The following is a 20,157-nucleotide window of genomic DNA, read 5'->3' as shown; positions in this document are numbered from 1 at the left end:
CTGGCAGCAGCGCTGCTGCAGGATTGCGCTCGCCCGGGAGCGGAGCTGCCTGTGACTCACAGCTCTGCACCACTCGGCCCTGCTTCCCTCCCCTCCCAACTGGCTTCAGTATTAGATGTATTATTATTCCCTTCTCCTTTCTTTGGGGTTTTTTTTTTTTTTTTGCCTCACTGGCTGTTTCACTGCTCACCAAAATATCTTCTGCTCAAGGGAGGGAACTGCAGAGGGTGAAAGCTGGGGCTGACAGGGAGCCTGCCAGCCCCAGCCCCAGCCAGCCCCCACAGCCACCATGGAGAAGCATCTGGGATGTGGACTTTTATTTTGCATCATTAAATCACAAACTCCTTGTAGGAGGTTTGCTAGTTCATGTAAGGCTGCAATAACAAATCAGGTTTTCACCTGTGTTTAATTCACAACACTAACCGGGGCGCTAAAAGCTTCTAGTTTTTAGAAGCATCCCGGCTAATGGGATGTCTCCAACCTTTCCAATGGGTTCTTTGTTTAGAGGCTCAAGAGATCTCTGTCACAGCCTGAAAGCATGCTTCTTGTCTCCTTTCACCTTAAAAAAAACCTAAGATCTATAATAATTAATATTAAACTGAGTTAACAGAGCGGGGAGGACGAAGTGGCAGTCCTGCTGATATCCATGGGAATGTGCCTACCCAGAAGTTGATGGGAACAGACCCACAGAGCTGCTCTCCAGGTACCAGAGCTCAGTGCAGATCTTTGGGCTGAGTCCATTTGTCAGGATGATTATTTAATGAAGATGGGGATATGCTCCACTGGAACACGATGCACCAAGTGATCACTAACGTGGCCACTGGTGTTGGGTTGGATGCACAAACGTGCTGGGGTTTGAAAGTGCAATGGAGTGTAAATCACCCATGTTCAGGGTTTGCATGGGATGCACCAAATCCCAGGTTATGGGAAGGGCCCACAGGTGGTACCAAAGGTAAGAGCTCATCCTGAACACACCATAGACAGAGGTATTTGAGGCTGTTTGAGAAGAGGAGATGCCACCCGTCTTTGACCAGTCAAGAAATGCAGCCTGGGCAGGCACACACAAAGGCTTTAGGTCCTACCCCCAGGCAGAAGGCAGCACCTGAAGTCAGCTGGGTAATTCAGTCTTGTCTCCCCATCTTGGCTGCTGGCAGAGGGGCTGATAAGTAACCTTCAGGAAAAGTGGTTTGCCCCATTCCAACAACTTGGAAGGCCAAGAGACAGACACAAGGATGCCACCAGCAGAGCAGAATCAGGCCAGGCTCTGCAGAAAGGGATTTCCTGCTCTGACTGAGCAGCTACAGTTTCCATGGTTAAGTTTTCATTCAGAAGCCAAAGCTACCCATACACAAAGTGAACTAAATCAGCTACAACACTGAACCCCGTGGCACTACAGAGTCTCCTTCCTCTGCTGAAAACACTGCTCCTCACAGATGCCTTCGGCTTGTTGAGCTCTAAGGTGTGTCTGCATCCTCCATAAGAGACCACGAGCAGTGTCAGGCCCTGGGAATGCACAGATTGTGTGTGACGCCACCAAAAACTACCCTGGGTCCAGGTAATCTGTGTCCACAGCTGCCTGCTCACTCAGCTCCCTTTCATCCATTCTTCAAAGTCTCCCTGATGCTTCTAAAAGTGATCTCGTTCCTGCACCGCGCCACTCGAATTTGTTGTCATCAATTCTGCACTCACACAGGTTTTCTCCTCTGCTGCTGAACACAGACCAGCTTCTCTGCAGGATCCCAAGGCCTGCAGGAACCACAGCCAAACCTGCAGCTAGCTACCAAAGCTTCCTTTGCACCAGCAAGGGCTCTTTAGAGGATGGAGCATCTGCAAAGCTCATTCCCCCAGCTAACAGCCTTCTCTGCACAAGTGCTGAAGATGTGCTGAGACCTCTCTGGGCTTTTCAGCAGCAGTTTCCCTCAATACTGACCCCAAAGCCAGTTTTTCTTTGAGGATTCAAGGTCAGTCAGACCTTGGGAGAGGCAGAGGGTGTCTGCTATAGGATGGTTTGTGCAGGTACAGGGCACATATCTCAGGTGGATGGAGTAACCTGGATCCTCCAGTAACTGACTTGGGCTTACCCAAACACACCCCACAATCCTCACAGCTGAACCTCTTGGCTAAATCCATTGTTTCCTGCTTCAGTTGCACCTCTGCTTTTTCCCCTGGGCGAATCCCCTTTTCTTTCACAGCATTCTCTGCACTTCCATCCCTTTTTCTACACTCAGCAGTAGATCTTGTGGTAGCCTCTAATGGTGGGCATCAATAAAACAAAGCAGTCTTGTGAGTCCTTTGTTTTCCAGTCAGACACATATCTGCTTTCTCCCCCTCAGTACTATTTTCCTCTAAGCACCAGCTCAGCTGAGGGACTCCTGCATCACTGCTGCCAGGCTGACACCATTTAGATGGATGTTGTGGGGCCAGTCACCCCTGAGAGCTGCCTCACTCCTCCATCATTTGGAGGTGCTCATCTATTACAACCATTTCCCTTCACATTTCCCTTCACCACTCTAACAAATTATCACCATCCCTACCACATGCACTATATCTGCTACACATTTCTAGGCACCTCTGCTCCAAACAGTTTTATTAGAAGCCTTTGTACCCATTAAGGCCTGAAAGGATGAGTGCCAGTGGCCTTTTGTAGGTTAATCCACAAGAGAGCAAGAGAGTGCAAGGTATTCTGTCTATTCAAATTACTCATTTTACATTATAACAGTATGAATATTAATATTGTACATTGAAAAAGTGTGTTAATTAGGATGCTGGCAGTTTTTTGGACTACTGCCACACAAAATAAGCACTCAGGGGTACGTGACTATTCAAGCCCACATCCCAAATTGCCATTAACAACAGTGGCACACTCAGTTCAAGAGCCAAATCACCAAAACAATTAACAAGGGAACAGCCTACAGAGGGTTAATATTACTTATTTTTCCTCTACTAATTTCAGTTATTCCCCTTCCTAGTAAAACAGTATTTAACCAAACCACAAATAATTTGCATAGCACACACGTGCTGGCTGCTGGGAGGTTTTCAAGCAAACAGAACAAATGCCTCATTAATAACTAAGTGCCAAGAAATGCAGAAAGAATTTTGTACCAGACTATGAAAACCAAAGCAGTTTATTCTTCTGAGGCTTGCCTTGGATTAAACACTATGCTCCTTTGATAGGACTGGGCTGGACACATGAGAAAATGGAGGAGGCAAGGTCCACATATGTACAAGAAGGCACAAACTTGGGAGGTTGTTGTAGTTCAGACACAACTTTTTTCATGCAGGTAAAGCTCTCACAAGCTCAGGGAGAGACCTGGTCACTGGTACATTAATAGCACACAGATGATCTTTAACAGATATGATATTTCCCCTTTCCAGTTTCTGTTTCTATTTTTATCTGACAGCATGGATGTGCAATCTCCACTGTAGTCTGCTGATCTCAAGGCTAATCTTCGTTTTCTGCCAGCAAAATGAAAGGTCAGCTACAGACCAGACACCAGCAAGGCCTCCCAGATGCCTGGGTATTTATGGACCTGATATTCTGGATGTCAGTGAGCATCTTGCCACAGAGGAAACAAGCAGAACTGCAGATCAGCAGCCCTGGGCACCACTGATCACACCAGGAAACCAACAACATTCCCCCAAACGTCTGAGATCTTCAAAAACTCTTTTTTCCCCACAATGGAATAAACCCCAAACATTTTTAAGTTTTTGCAAAAACAAGATTTGCACCAAGGGGTTCAATTTGAATGAAAACCTCATAGGTTTTGGTGGGCTGTGGTGTTTTCCCAAGGTGCAGGAGAAGCACATTTGATGCCTTGGATCTTTCTCCTCCTGCTTCAGGGAAGGTGTTTTCCTTTGGCAACACAAATCCAAATTTCCCACCTGTGAAGCCACTGCCATACCATAGTTATTAAGGGTCAAAGTATTTCTACTTCTCAAAGAGGTTACAGCCAAAACCTATCTTCAAATATTAGGGGTTCTCAGCATCGTGAGACTGACAAAACTTAGTGCCATCCTGTTCAACACCTCAATTAAGCTAATTTTACCTCCTACCCATCAGTCAACAGATCCACTTTCTCCTGCAGGACCTTCAGCAAAGCCTCCCAGCCCCATTTATGAAAGCAGAGACTTGAAAATATCTGCCCAGACACAATGACTTCATTTTTAGAAGCTCTTGGTGCCCTAACCTGCAGTGTAAGTCAAGAAAAGAATGAGTTCTGCCACCATAGCTGCAGGTCAGGTCCCCTTGTGCCTCAGTGTAAATAAGGCATCTAAAATTAAAGCAGACTCCTGCAAGTGAGGATGACCAGGGCCTCTGGGCTTTGCATTCCCAGCTCGACATACGGGGCTGCAGATGAGATTTTGCATATGCACACACACACACAAGCTTAGGGTGAGAGAAAGGTTCAAACACAAAGAATTTCGGGCTCTTGAAGACCATCAGTTGGAAGCAGCTGCAGAAACCTTTGATAATTCCCTGGGTTACTGAGCACTTTGCTGCTTAAATCTCTCCCTGGCCAGAGCTATTGCCTGTCACCCACCAAAAGCTAATCCCCTTTTTTCTGATTTCATCTCTATCTTCTCTTTTCCCCCTCTCCATACAAGTGCAAAGTACCTTTAATCTTAATTTCAGATGTACTTCTCATGATGCTGCAGATGTGTTATCTGCCACTGACAGTATTTTCCACCTACTTCTCCTTAAAGGACACTGCTTGACCTTGTAACAACTTCCATGCCTCCAGCTTTAGAGGCTGAGCCTTCCTATTTGAATGGATCACAAGTTATCACTTTTCTGTATCCATTATTAGCAGTGAACCAACTACCCAGAGAGCTTCTGCTTTGTTGTTTTTTCCCCCCCTCCAAATGCAGCATTTTTCCTGGGCAGAGACATATTATGGCAATTCAGACACTGACAACTGTGTAAATCACACCCAGGCAAAAGTTATTGATGACCTCATTCCAGTAAGGCATGAGATGATCAAGCTGCCCCACGGTATTTTGATCATCTGAGAACCCTGAAATTGAAAGTCGCAGGCTCCATTTTGCTTGGAAACCTAACAAAAGGCATTAACTGTGACAAAAGGCACTTAGAACATCTCTTAAATTATCTCATTTCACACCAGCAATAACAAATACTCATTTTCATTTATTAACACACTCTCCTTGCCCATAACCTCTCTCATTTTTCTAGTTTTGAATTAAAAACGCTTTCAAGTCATTGACCCCTTCTGCTGGAATTCTCTCCTCCTGTTTTTCTTAGCTCTTGTACACAGCCTAATTTGAGTGATATGAACAGTGCATCCAGCACAAGCACCTCTCTGGCAGACCTGTCTCCCAGGAGCCAACGTGATTAATCTCTGCCATGCAAGACAAGTCACGTTCCACAGCCCCAGCTCCTCCACACTGCTGCTGTGCTCAGAATGCCACTCTCACACCTGTTATTAAATTATGCAATTACCTTATTTCTTCTCAAGTGCCTTCCCAAGCAGGTTGTAGACAGTCACCAGTGAGGGAGGAAGAAAACTCAATACTGGGAGCATCTGTTGGAGCTTTCAAGAGCATTTGCTGCTGCCTGCCACTGGATTTCTCCCCATGCCAACTCAGCTGTGGGCTCCCCGAGCCCAAGGAACATTCCCTAGCCCTGAGATAGTGCTGCAGGCAGTACCCAGCAGAGGCAAAGGCACACACTACTGTGGCTGTGCCAGGAGCTGCATCCCCTCCCCAGGGATGAGGGATGCTCTCACAGCTGGCTGGGGCCTCTTGCACCCTCACAGGCAGGCTCACTGCACTGCCAGGGGCTCAGCCAGCTGAGGCTGGGGCTCACACACTGCCCCCGCTGGGTTTAAACCCAACTGCTGATACAGAGTCCTCTAAACACAACCCCAGGCACCGTAACACACACGTTTAGGACTCTTTCTAGAAGGAAGATGACAGATTTGGAGGAAGAAGAGTGATCTTAGACACATGGCTGTGACGGTGGTCACAGGGGTCTTAGGATGAGGGAAGAGACGTAGATCTGACTTCATGTTTCAGAAGGCTTGATTTATTATTTTATGATATATATTACATTAAAACTATACTAAAGAATAGAAGGAAAGGTTTCATCTCAGAAGGCTAGCTAAACTAAGAATAGAAAATAAAAGAATCAACAAAGGTCTGTGGCTCGGACAGAGAGAGAGCCAGCTCTGCCGTGATTGGCCATTAATTCCAAACATCCACACGAGACCAATCACAGATGCACCTGCTGCATTCCACAGCAGCAGATAACCATTGTTTGCATTTTGTTTCTGAGGCCTCTCAGCTTCTCAGAAGGGAAAAATCCTAAGGAAAGGATTTTTAATGAAAAGATGTCAGCCCAAAACTGTGCTCTCTGTGAGCCCTTTGGCTAATCCCCTGCTAGGTGCCCTCTGGAGCTGTTGGCACCACTCTGCAATCGTGTAGCTGCTGTGGAACAGCACGGGAATAGCACTGAATTTCCTTGGCCATGCCAAGTTTTAGCTACTGTGGGCAGATGCAAGTAAAAAAGACCTAAACCAAACCATATCCCCAAGATTGCCACAAGGGAGAAAAAGGATGGAAGATGGAGGTGGTGCTGTAGTGCTTAACTTGGGTGAGCAGATGTGTTGTGCTTTCTCTGCACAAGGATAAATGCCAATGATTCACAGAGCCCAAGTCAGCCCAGGCCAAAGACACACGAATGGCTTGAGAACCAGCCTCTCCCTCAAGCAAAGAGCTCTAACCTGGCTCTCCTGGGACAGCACAATCCAGCAAGCCAGCACAGCAAATCCATCTGCAGTGCAAGGAGTTACAAAGCAGCCAGCATGAAGGAACAATGTACCCTCCCCCTCAATCCATGGTGGCTTTCAATGGTTGAACAGTGACAGACCTTGAATCCAGCTGCTCCTGTGGGGGCTGAACTCCATGGACAGCATCACTGCTGAGGGACAGCCATGCCCTGGACCACTGCCTAGCTGAGTGACCTCCCTGAGATGCCCACCACCCCTCCCTCCAGCCCCCAAATCGGTGTGGATGCTAAAGGCAGAGTACCTCCAAACAACACCATGACTATCCCAACAGATGCTGGCTTTTGTCAGTTAAAAAAAAACATTAAAAATATTGGAGGAGTTCTTTCAGCAGGTGTTCAAGGGCCCAGCTCACTGCTGGGCTGCTGCAGGATTTTCAGCTGATGCTGAGTGTTTTCTGTGTGACCAGGGCTCACCCCCTGGATGCTGTCCTTCAGTGGCACAGGTCAAAAACTCTTCTGCATTTTGGGCAGTTTCATGACTAGAGCAAACAATGTTTCTGCAGAGTCCAAAAATGTAATCTGACATTGTGTTTCAGAAGCCTGTTTCTCTAACACAAGATTTCCATCTTCTTTGGCAAACTACCCCTTGTGTTAGCCTTATTGGCATTCACATACACAATTCACAACTCATCTGGAACAGGCTATTTACAGAAATTCTGCTGAACTGGCTGTCTTTCTATTAGTTACGTAGAAAAGGTTTGGCCTTGATCCTGGACCTGCTGAATTAAAGTGTGAAAGGGAAAATCTCTGAAGTCCAGGAATGCAGAGGCATTTCCACTGGTGCTGCCCACTTCAACTACAGCCATAACTGCTCTAAAAAAACAAGAGACTAATGGCAAGTCCAGTGGAATCTGCAATTTTTCCTAAGCCCTGATGACTGCCTATATTGAATTTCTACCTCTGGAAAACAAAGATGCATTTCTAGCCTTTTTTGTTGTCTGTGAGAGCTTCCAACTCTTTTTACGTCCCAGGTGGGGACAGGAGAGGTTGGCTGGAGACTTCTGAATGCTCAAGTTACTGAATGAGGCATCTTATCCTCAAATAATGGTTTTGCTCAGGGAGAAATTACAACACCAAGGAAAGCCTTATAAACAACAAGATATGCTGGAAATCTCCCATCTTTTCAAAGGGGGATGCAAAGCAAGAAGAAAAGAGTTAAGCTGGAAGGATGAAATGGCTCCCTGTCCACATCTCACTCTGCTGGCCCCAGAGCCCAGAGCAGGAGAGATGGCCATCTCTCCCAGCACATCTGCTTACCTCTGTTGCCTTTGCCACTGAGGCTGACACGTTCAACCTTTCCTCAGCAACACCCACCATAAGTTTGGGGCTTTTAAATGCAAATCAACACTGCCACACAAGACACTGACCTGAACGCAGGCACAAAGCCCCACCAGCCAGAGAAAAAAGAAAAAGGAGCATTTACCTACACTTCTTTAAAAGCACTGCCCTGCTCCAGTGGAGAGCAAAAAAAAGCTTGGGGAGGGAAGTCAGAGAATTCCAGCAATGAGTGGGACATCAGTGCACAGGTCTGGAGCCCAGCCCAAGGCAGGTGAATGTGGGCTGGGATGCTGCACATCCCAGGGTGCCCAGTCTGTGGCACCTGACAGGACTCTCTGGGCTGGATCACCTCAGCTGGTGCTAACAAAGGTTCAGGCTCCCCCACATCCCTCTCCAGCTAACTGCAGCTCTGTCTGCAGCCCAAACTGACCTCCTTCCCAGCCACCTACACACAGGCTGAGATGGGCTGGAGACAAGGGAATGTGGGGATGGAGATGGGCTTCTAGCCACACACTCCCTTGTGCACATTTCAACACAAGAATTTAAGGCACCTAAAGATACACACAAAAAATATGAAGACTTAAACAAAACAAAAAAAAAATTACATCAATCTGCCATTCTTATGCAAGAAGAGGAAAAAAAAATCCCACAACATTTGGAAGCAGGCTGTGTTTGCTTGGCACTTTCCATCTTTAGGTAATTAGTGTAAAGGGCTTCCCAGGTAAACCTAAGAATAAAGAGCAGATTTGAAGAGAGGCACCATTCTCTCTGCAGTGAGCCTTCAAAGCAGAACCAGGAGAAGCTGCAGAGCTCCAGCCAGCTCCCTGTAGGCATCACTTGCCTCCCAGTCCTCAGGGTCAGCCATGAGTCAAGCTGCATCAAAACTGGGAGTGACACAAAAAAGTGACAAGCGCGAAACGTCTCTGAAGACAAACACCACAGCATTTGCAAAAGCTTCAAATCCACAGCCTGGACCAGCGTTTACAGCTTGCTGCTCCTCCCATCCCCTTCTCTAAAAAGTGTCTTCCTAGCTGAGAGTGGCACCTCCAGAGCTGGGAGGAACAAAACACCTCCCAGCTCCAAAACCTATTTTCCAGTGCTTCTCTCGGTTGTTTTCCTCAGCTGACCTAGCAGCAGCTGCTCTACTTGCTCCTCTGGGAATCAGCCTTGCTCCCAGCATTTCGTTTCCAAAATGCTCATAGAGGGGGCACCCAGGCTCCCCATGGCCTCAGAGATGGATTTCCAATGCTGATACCACCCAGCAGCTCCCAGCTCTGCCCCCCAAACCACCCAAACGTTGCTCTGTTTCTGATTATATTGGGAAAGGGGTAAGGACAGGGATGGGAAAGAAAGATGGGAAAGGAGAAGAGAGGAGGCACTTAGCAAAGGTCACTGGAGAGGTCCACAGCAGAGAGGTCCTGGCCCCCAGCTCCCTGTGCACTGCACCAGGCTCCAATTCACCAGAAGAGCCTGTTACTTCCTAAATACAATATCCAAGTTTACAACTGCAAAAAACAGCAGGCACCAGCTTCTGCAAGAAGGGTAACCTGTGCCCTACAGCCCAAGGTTCCCATTAGAGGGATATAACCCAAAAGCAAATGTGTTTTGTAACCCACCCAAGCCTTACAGCACCCAGACCTTACAGCACCCACCAGCCACAGCCACACCCCTGTACAACACTGCTGGTAAGATACTACAGTGAGCAGAGCAATGGCAGCTTCAGCAGAGGAGAAGCCACCCCTCCCAAAACAGAGAGTGCAGCTTTCACACGCAGTAACCCCAATTCTGAAAGCTGGCTCTTTTCTAAACACCTCCCTCACACACTGCACCCTCACCTCTGACTTTCAGTGCCCTCACAAAAGATCTGACAAAAGCCAAGTCTGAGTTCCCAGCCCAGCCATTCCTCTGGGACAGGAGAATGTGGCACTGGACATGCTGCTTGCTCCAATTATCAGCAAAGCAGCTGCTTGCACAGAGCATCTTCTAATGCCACAAGCCAGGGAGAGGGCTCTCCCTCTGTCCCTATCCATGCCTGGCACCCACACAAATGGCACTGCAGACCCAACCACCACATTTCCCCACGCTCTGCAGCACCACTGACTTTACTTGGCATCTTCAAAAGCAGCTTTTTTAACCCTAAGACATAGCAGATATATTTTTTTTGTCCTGCAAAGCTGTGCAGTATTTACAGAATCAGAGCATCCAGCAATGCAAGGCAGAGTGGACAAATGTCACTCCACAGACACATCAATCTGCTCCTGACCTTCACCCTGCCCTTTCCCTTCACAAACTCAGCAGGGAGGGAAAGGGAACAGAGATTTAAAGGGAGGCAATACAGAGACATTTTTAATCACCTTTTATAACCTGCATTCTCCAGGCCTGAAAAAGCACCTTTCCCTTACATTATTCAGAAAGCAGCAAAGCTAATGTGACATATTGGTGTGTAGGTGTGTGGGGGCTGGTTTCTTGTCGGGGGGGAGGGAGGGCTGAGGGCTCGCTCTGTGTTTCAGAGAAATGAAGCAGCACAAGATGTACCAGTTGCTCTGGTAACAAAGCTTTTGCCTTTTTTTTTTTTTAATAAGAATGAAGCATAATTTTAAGCATTTTTCAGTTTAGACTTCCTTGCCTGCATGGCAAAAACAAATCTGCATTTCAGAAACACACACACTCCATTTGAGTCAGCATGAAAAGGACCTTCTCCTCCAGAGCTACTATAACATCGTGGGGAAGCTGATACATTGAGGTTGCCCATTTTCCTTCTGATAAGGCTACAGGAGTTATCACACACCAGTACTCCAGCCCAGCACCTTCGTGCAAGCCAGAAAGAGCTGCTAAAAGCCCAGCACCAGCAGTGAGGTGGTGCCTGTGGAAGCAGTGAGACCCCAGCCCTGGCAAGCATCCCCACACAGCAGCACCATCCTCTCTGCCAGCACACAGAGCCATCCCAGCAGAAACAATGGCTTAATATTTAATACTGTGCTTGTCATACAGAAGGATTATAAAGCAGCTTGTAAATCTTGTAAATCCATTCCACACTCAGGCCATCCCTGACCTTGAAGGTGATGAGCAGCCAGGGCCTGGCCACAAGGGTGTGTGTCTGGATGTGGATGTGAGCATTCCAGCCAACACCAAAACCATCCCAGTGGAAGGAAGAGCCTGGGACAGGGCAGGATGGACAGACACAAAGTGCTTCCCTGCCTCAGTCCCCCGGAGCAGGCTCTGAGAGCAGCACCAAACCATGGGGAAAGCCAGAAGTTTCCCAAACCAGAGGGACCATCAGAGCATGAGGAGGGATGGCTACACACATTCACACACGTGTGGTTACACTCAGCCTGCCCTGCACCAAAAGCAAACTCTGAAGAGCTTGAAAACATAAAAAAAAGACCCAAAGCTGAGGATACAACACCAGAACCACCAATGCCCAAGTCACACCCAACCTTGCAACATCACAGTTCATTTTATAAACATGAAGGTGGGAAAAGATAAATGCTCACAGTGCTCCCTCAGACACAACAGCTGTCTAGGGTTAGAGCTGCTTGTTCAGACTGCAAGATGATGGGGCTCTGAATTCCTTCAGCAGCCTGTGAATGGGGGCACCAGGTGCCCTTGGTACGCTCAGGACCAGCACAGCAGCCCAGGTGTTGGGACAAGGGTGTGTGGCAGCACGACCTGCTCTGCAGGCACTGGTGTGCACACTTCAGTCTGGCCTCTCAAGCAAGGCACAGCAGTCAGTCTGCAGCTATAAAAGCTGTGTATGTAAACTACAGTTAATTCTTTACAGCAACAATCCCCAGGAAATATTAATTGTGTGCAGCATGGTAGCTTCTTCCACACAGATAAAGCAGCAGTGATTAATTATCGAGCTATTGACCATCAGCCTTTCAGAAAGGGAGACAATAAACCAACTGATGATTAAAAACAATTACTGTCATTCTTCACTCAGGCCAATTATCTGAACTCCTATTAATGACCCAGGAACCTGTAGAGTTTCTGTTCTCACCAGGGCTGATGCAAGGGCCCAGCACTTGATCAGCAGCAGCCAGACTGAGACAGATGTCAGGCAAGTTAAACATGCCACAGACTCCACTCTATTATCTCATATCCACCCTCAAAAATAAGTTAAAGGAAAAAGGAGTCTTCTAAAAGTCTTTCTTTAGGATATTTACCTGCTACCCCACCAGCCTGCACTGGTGGAATGCCCGGGGATGCCAGGAGGAAGGATGCCACTGTGCATGAAGTGCACAAACAGCACCCAGGAGTACAGGACATGCATTATCCCTCCTCTGGCACCTGCAAACTCCAAGACAACACTATCAAACACAGGCTTGTGCCTGGGACATTCCCACAAGTTTGTCTCAGCAACCAAATTGTCCCAGCAGTCCTGCTGCTCCCAGCTCTCCAGCAACAGGTGACTTGGATTTCAAATATTTTATTAATTTCTAATACCCACACACCTCAACATCCCCACCTACAAGGTCAAACCTGGGCATTTGCCTCCAGGTGGATTGGCCCTGACTTCTGGCAAATACCAGCTGGGCAATAAGTCCTGACTAAAGACCCTGGGATGCATTTCTTCAGTATTTTCCCACGTGTATTGTACCCCAGACAGACAGACAAACATAGTACAACAAAAAGCAATTGCAAAAACCACATTCCCTTCAAACAGCTGCCTCACTTGGGCTGGCAGAGGGCTGTAAAGGGGCTCCACCTGCCCTGGGGTGGCTCCCAGGGGTGATTCCCCTGCCCTGCCCCATCAGGTGGTGATGGTAAAGGAGCTTCTTGGAGGGGCACAGCTGACACGGGCGGCACATGGATCCCACATGCTCTAAATTAGAGCACAGACTATTGCTGGGTAATAGCTCGCTGATTATATGGCATTTACCAGATAATTAAGCAATCAATAGTTATTGTGCAGTTACAGAGGTGCCCACATACTCTAACTTGTGCCGTGTAAAATAAAACCTTGCTGGAGCTGTTAATGGAGAGCCACATCCCCAGGGCACCAGGCAAAGCAGCACTTGGCATTAATGACCACTGTCCTCCTGGCACAGTGGGGAAGAAGCACGTGAATATGTAATCTCAACATCATTTACTTCCATGTTGTAAAACACACAAGATGAGAGGCACAAAGGTTACCATCTGATCTATTTCCTGATTGTTTTTTCTCACTACTGTGAAGGTTTGCATCAAAATCCTTCCCCATACCATCCATGGGCTACTGTGTGAATGGCCATGGCTAAGCCCATAAAAACACTGGGGGGTTGCTCTGGTTTTCCACTTAGTGCACAGTAAGTAGCCCACTGCATGTGTCCCCAAGCTTTGCACCCATCTACTGGACAGGTATTTCTGAGTAGCCCAGTGTCCTTTTCCTTTGAACCCCTCTATTTATTGGTGCACCCCACTGGTTATGGCCCTGATCTATCCAGGCAATCTAAGCACACGCAGTATTTTAAGGAGTATTTGTTTGCTCTCATGCAGAGCAGAAATAAACAGCAATGATAATGTTCTGGGACATAAAAGCAGCATTTCCTCCCAGTTTAGATAATGCTCTGAAGAGTCTTAGTGAGTTTTGTGTTTAGAGTTGCTTTCAGCCATCAGCTAAAAACCAGTGAGGCAAAGGCTTAATTCCCCAAGTCCAACTCATTGTATTCCTGATAGTCATTTCCTTAAATACCTATAACAGAAATAAAATCCAAGGACACAAAAATTCACTACTGCAACAATGTCTGGCATAGAAGCTAGCAAGTTCTCAGTCTTTCATCAAAACCAGTTTACAATCTGTAACATTAGATGCAGGATTATTAGAAAATAAAGAAAAGCTTCCGATTCAATTAGAGAGATAAATCATCACCAGTGCAGTCCCTCATTAAAATAAAAATTGAGCTATTCACAAGAGATTGTTCAGCAGCGAACAAGGAATGTTATTTCTCTCTGCATTTTTCCAAAGTGAGGAGCTTGTGGTTGGGGTTAGAGAAGTGAGAGTAGAGCAGGTCTGTGCTGAAGCTCCTGCAGTGCCCAGGTGTCACTGGGGTATGGCCAGAGCTGGGAAGAACCAAAGGGATATTATAACCTGCTGCTCTGAGCAAAGGAAGAACTTTGCTTGAAAATACAGAGGTCAAACAGAACCTGTGGCCTTTGCCTTGAGCCCAAGGCTCAGAAAACAAGGCTTTGATTCACAGGAGCACAGTGAACCACCTGAAAGGGATCTTCAAACCATGACCCAGAAAGCAGGATCAAAGCAGCAGCAGCAGCTGCATCCCAATGCACAGGCTCTGGCAGTGGTGCCCTCCTTCTGGGAGCTCTCAGGGTGCTCCAGGCTTGGCCAACACGACTCTCCTCCCACCAGCAAGGAGAAGGCATGTGCTGTGCCAGGGGCTCCCCAGCCTCTCCAACACAGCAGATGCTGAGGCTGGCTCCATGAATCCCTGCTCTCTGAGGGCTCCTGTTACTGTGCTACTCCCAGGCACTTCTCAAGGCTCCTCAACCTTCTGGGCTGTGAGATTATTCAGCTGTAAGAACATAACCATGCCCTTTATCCCATGGGATCAATGGGAAGTTTACACCTTGCACATTTTCCCCCCAGGTCCTGTGCAGGCCAGCTGGTTCTCACCAGGACACCTGCAGTCTCCAGCACAAACGTAGCCATGCAGCAGTGTCAGACATTGCTGCCATATCAGATTTTCTAGGGGAAACATCAAGGCTGCAGCACAGAGACATAAAACATCATCCCCTGCCTGGAATAAACATCTCACTTCTGCCTCTTTCCAACAGCAAAGTTGCTTTTCTTGCTCCAGAGAGGGACCAGCCATGAGAAGGGAGGGGTGATGCTCACCAGGTGACTGCTCCTGCCTGAGAGCAAAGGGGTTGGACCTGCAGAGCTTGGGCTGGCAGCCAGCACCAGAACCCAAAAACACAACCAGAGGTGCAGCAGCCTCTAGGAGAGCAGCAATGGAGCACCTCAGGTAACACAGCACAGAGGGGGAGGTCACCACCCCTGCAGGGACTTAACAGATGTGTAGATGTGGCACTTAGGGACATGGTGGGCTTGGCAGTGCTGGGTTATTGTCTGAACTCAATCTTAAAGACCTTTTCCAAACTGAATGGTTCTGTGAACAGTTCAGCCGTGCCTGAGAGGGGTTTGGAAATGGCAATGAAGAACCATCTAATTGCAGAGGACGCTGCTCCTAGGTATGGATCACTTCTAAGGGCTGATTTAGAATGGAGCCACAAGGTCTGTGCGTCTTGAAAGTTGATCCATTTGTTTTGCTGCAAGAGATAAATACAGCGGTGGTATCTGGAGAAAAAGAATGGCAGAGATCTTATTTCCACACTGGGTTTTAGGGTGGGACACCATAAACAGTTATGTATGTTTTATATCAAAGTCTCCTTTTGTTTATAGAGCGTGTGTGCTACTCCAGGACTCCAGTTTAAGAGATCTGTGAAGTCAGGCTTAGCCTGAGCTCATACCTCAATACTTACTAATTTGGTTTGGACAGCCACGTTTTCCCCTCCACCCCCAGCACCATCCCGTCTGGCACCGGCACCACGTGAATCACACCGAGGACAATCCAGTTACTCCAGCACGTTAAAAACAGTTAGGAGGAGGATTTTCCCCTTGTACAGCACGGGAAAAAGGAACACAGAAACGTTCAGCCTACACTTGGGACATTTCTGGGTGGTTTTTTTCCCCTTTGAGGTAACATACAGAAAGAACTGAACCCAGCAAGAGGAAACCCGATCAGCTGAGCCACACAACCAGCAGCACCAGCTTATTTCCTTTTTTTGCTCTCCACAAAAACACACGACGCTTTGAAAAGGCTGTTACAGGCACATAGTTTCCACGGATTGTTAGAAATATGAACCAGTTAAAATTAGGTCACCTTCCACCGTTATTTTAGCAGCTGAGAAGAAAAACAGTTCAGAAGGGAGCTCCCGTGGCAGGGAGCACATGGTGGGAAAACAATGAATACCAGAGGGGAAGGCTCCCTGGAATATAACCTTGATAAGAACAACTTTGGGGTGGGGCAGTTTTTCCTTTGTTTTTGTTATTTTTTTAAAATCTGTTTCAGTTCAAAAATTCACACATTTAAAACTCCAGAAGTTCCAGTTCATCTTCGGTTCACTTCAATCCCTTGATCCTTCTGCTGACAGGATTAGTCTACAGCAGCAGGAGGATGGGGGAACCTTGGCTCTTTGAACACCATTCTCTTCAGCAGGGGCAGCTCGCTGTCTTTTAGAGCATGACAAGCAAGAGCCGTGTCTCCAAAACCACAGAGTAAGAGCACATGAGTATATTCTTTTCTATAGTCAAAATGAAACACGGGCACGACGGGTAAACAGGATCTCTGTGTGCCCACACACGCATGAGTACACGTGTACACAGCACTTGTGCCCACACACACAGGAGTTTCTTGGAGAATGAGGCCCAGGGGAGGAACTGACTCCCAGCAGAACCATAAAAGTTGGCAAATTCCTCATGCAACCATGACAAGAAACATCTCCCCACCACATACAAACACAGATAACCCCAGAATTTGAAAGAATTCAGTCCCACCCCAAATGCACAAGAACAGTCCATAAAAAGACCCCACCAAGATAATAAAATCTGGAAATCCCCCAAGCTAAGAAGTGTTTGGGACAGGTGATATAATACAGAAGAAGGGCATTTTAAATATTCTTGTAAAGAAGTTCATGCTTTTAAAATCCTGCTCTCCATAGTCCCTTCACTATTCTCATCTGGATTGCTGCTTCTAGATGTTTAGAAAAATTTAAAGCAATCCTACTGACTGTAACAGGCACTTTAATAAAAACATTTTAATTGTGTTTTTAATCCTGTAGCAGGTTGCTGCCAGTGGAAAGGATGGCAGCCAGCCTGTGTGCAAGCAGAGCACTAGACTGTAGCAAACTCATTTGGCAGCCTATTGCAGCCGTAAACTCAGCTCTTAGACGAGATCGAGATTCAGCTATTAAAGCACAGACTTCTCACTCCCTCCTCATCATCTAATCAATAAAAAGCAACTGGGGGGAAAGGGGGAGAAAAAAAAGCAATTCGTTTTCTTGTGACAGTTTCAGAGCTAATGCGAATTGCTTATTGTAAGAGCTCTGTGTGCTACACGGTACTTGCACACAAGACCAAAGGGTCAGAGTTCAGCAAGGCTTCTTGTCAGGTTGGAAAGGTCAAGGCCTAGTCAAGGTGATGTGCTGGGATGCTCCATGTTCAACACACAGCCAAGGCAAACAGCATCACTTCAGCTGGAACTCTTACCTTATAGACCTGCCCGTAGGTACCATTGCCAACGAGCTCTACCAATTCAAAGATTCCTGCAGGATCCTAGGAGAAAAGAAAAAGAATGGTAAATAAGCAATATTTATGGACTTCTGAAAAAATAAATGTTTGATGAAGATCAGCATTTCTCTGACAAGGGGTTTGAGTGGTTTAAGGTTTTCAGGTAGACCAGGGATGGGAATTACAGGGACAATGAGCAGAAGCGTGGCACTGTCCAGGTGACAGCCGTGTGTGGGCAGCCCCAGCACTTTGGGCAGCACAGACCTGCCAGGTGCTGCCCACCTCCAGCACCTGGGCTGGGAGATGCCAGGCAGGTGCCTGAGAGTGAGCATCCATCTGTTTGAATGTCATCTGCTCGATCTACGAACACTCAGGGCATGCTTTAAATGCAACAGCAAACATTTGCTATTAGAAGTTAAATTTTCTTATGCATCAGCTTTGGAATAAAACAATCCAACTGGCAGGATGCCATTCTGGGGCTCAGAGGGGTTTCCAGGTCTGTTCCCAAGGCATTAGTGTTACTTGGTCTAAAGGCCATTTTTGGCTGTTGATACCCCAGTTTGCCAGTTGAGATGAGCAGCTCCAAGCCAATACTATATGAGGACACAATACCTTGTAAAAGTGGCAACAAAGCACAAAATCCTTTCCCCAGGTCCCCCTGCACTTGGCATGTGCCCAGCCAGGGGATGTGCACTCACACACACACGTGCACCCACCAGCACAGCCCAAAGATGATACGAGCAGTGAGGTATGAGGGAGGGTGGGGAAAGAAAGAAAGAAGGAAGGAATAACCAGTGCTGCTATTTTCTCCTCTGGGTGGGTTTTCCCCTTCCAGAAGCTTTATTTATACTCTCCTGCTCCTCCTCCTTTTCCTGTACTCATCACTCCAATTTTGGAGAGCACAGTCCCCCTGGAAGCTGGCAGATGTGGAGGCATCCTGACATCCCAGGGGTCTGTGTGTCCCTGAGCCCACCCAGCCAAGGGCTGACCTTGTCTCCCACACCACCACCCATCCTCATCCTCCCTGCTGGGTTTACTTGAGCTTCTGGATGACCTGGCATCCCATTGAGCCCAGGGATACCAGCTCCCAGGGATACTTCCCAAGGAGGATCAGCCAGCAGCACTCCTGGGGAGAGAGGACACCCACCACCCCGTTACAGACACAGAGGTTTCATTCATTATGAAGCTGCATGAACTCAAGATGCTTGTGGATCCAAAAGTCAAACACTGGATCTTTGTGAGAAGCTGAGAAGCAAGGTTCATTCAGTTAACAGTGCCACAAAAGTAAATTAATGTGAGTCCTGACGTGGCTGGGGCAGTTTCCACCCAGCCAGGAACTCGTGCAGCCAGGGTTTGGCACAGCTCCAGGACAGGGTGACAGAATGACTCTGATCATTCAGAAATGCCACATCCCCCTTCTGCCTGCTCCTCCATCATGTATCAGCAGCTTCCTCAGGCTGCCTGGGAAACCCTGGGGTACTCCAGGGTGAGAACAACACTCAGCCTTCAGAGGGACAATCTGCAGCAAAGGGCAGGGAAGCTGTGCTGGAGGAGACCACTGAGAACACATCTGCCCTGGTAAAAACACATCTGCATGCACACACTTGGGCTGGACCCAGGTGAAGCTGCAGCACAACAGGTTTCCAGCATGCAGCATCTCACCTGGGTGTGGATAGCCTGTGGGTTTTGCTGCCTTGGTACCAGGCAGGGAAATGCCAGGAATGGATGGGAAAGGGAACTGACACCAGGGCTCCACACTGGCTGAGGAGGTGGGGGAGAGGGAAACATGGCAGCAGCTGCTGTTTATTTTTTGAGTTTCTTTCCTAAGGGTTGTTCTCTGCAGTGCTGAAACAACTCTGAAAGAGGCTTTTCCAGTGCTACAAGTATATCTATTTTTGAATATTCACTAGGAGATTAAGGCAGAAGAAAGCCGTGCCTAGGGCATATGCTTAGGAGGTTTGGAGAAACACCCAGGGATGCATCTGGCCATTTCTGATAAAAGAACTCTTTTTTGCAATATGTTTTCCAATATGTTTCTCCAAACCCAAGAGCACCCCATCCCACCATCCCAGGTTCACTGGTCTTATGTGTGTAAATGTCACATTTGTGGCTCCAACAGGTTTGCCTGAGTCCATCCATCACTTTTTTGTGATGCCAGTCCCACAACTGCCTCAGCTGTTGCTGTGCCCAGGGCCACTCTGTGCCAGGAGGGCTTTTCCCCATCGCTCCCATCACCCACACCTTCCGCTCCTGGCATCCCATCCTGTCTCCCACCAGCCAGGCAGTTTCTCTGCTGTTCCATCCTGTTTTCTCCCTGCATTTTTTCCAGAAGCATTGCCAAGGTAACTGGGCATCTCTCAGCACAGCCAGGAGTGACACTGCTCCACCTCAGCACAGCCAAGACTCTGGGAGCACCAGCACTGTCAGGGAGCACAGGGGGCTGGATCTCTCCTCCCAGACCCACTGCCCTCCTTGGCTTGCCCTCCTCCCATGCAGCAGGCAGTCGAAGGGAAAAGCTTCTCCCCAAGAAATAGGAATAATAGGCTATTAATGGCCTTTCCAGAAAACACACAGCAAAGATGGTGTGGGCAAGGAAAAAAAAATAAAATAGCCCTGCTTCCCACTGGCCTCCCCTGGACCGACTGATACACAGAAAAGAGATTTGCATCTTAATGGCTGCTGGGGAATAGGCTGTCCCTGGTAGCAGGGGCACATCCTGCACACCCCACAAAGCCCCTGCTGAGAGGCTGCAGGAAGGACCAGAGCAGCTCGGGCAGGCTGGGGTGGG

The 20,157-nt window shown here is 47.8% G+C and overlaps 1 protein-coding gene across 5 annotated transcripts in view; it reads right to left on the bottom strand.

Moving 5' to 3' along the window:
• The window catches only part of TNIK (TRAF2 and NCK interacting kinase), a 150,982-nt gene that overhangs the window by 106,766 nt on the left and 24,059 nt on the right, over window positions 1–20,157 (bottom strand). For all 5 annotated transcript variants that reach the window (XM_066556229.1, XM_066556230.1, XM_066556231.1 and 2 more), the window contains exon 2: window positions 17,349–17,414. In XM_066556229.1, the coding sequence (XP_066412326.1) occupies window positions 17,349–17,414 (66 nt within the window). The remainder of the gene's footprint in view (window positions 1–17,348; window positions 17,415–20,157) is intronic.

This window comes from Molothrus aeneus, chromosome 10 (genome assembly GCF_037042795.1).
Source record: "Molothrus aeneus isolate 106 chromosome 10, BPBGC_Maene_1.0, whole genome shotgun sequence".
NCBI lineage: Eukaryota > Metazoa > Chordata > Aves > Passeriformes > Icteridae > Molothrus > Molothrus aeneus.
Note: the sequence above shows the minus strand (reverse complement) of the source record. Positions and strands in the feature narration are given on the sequence as shown.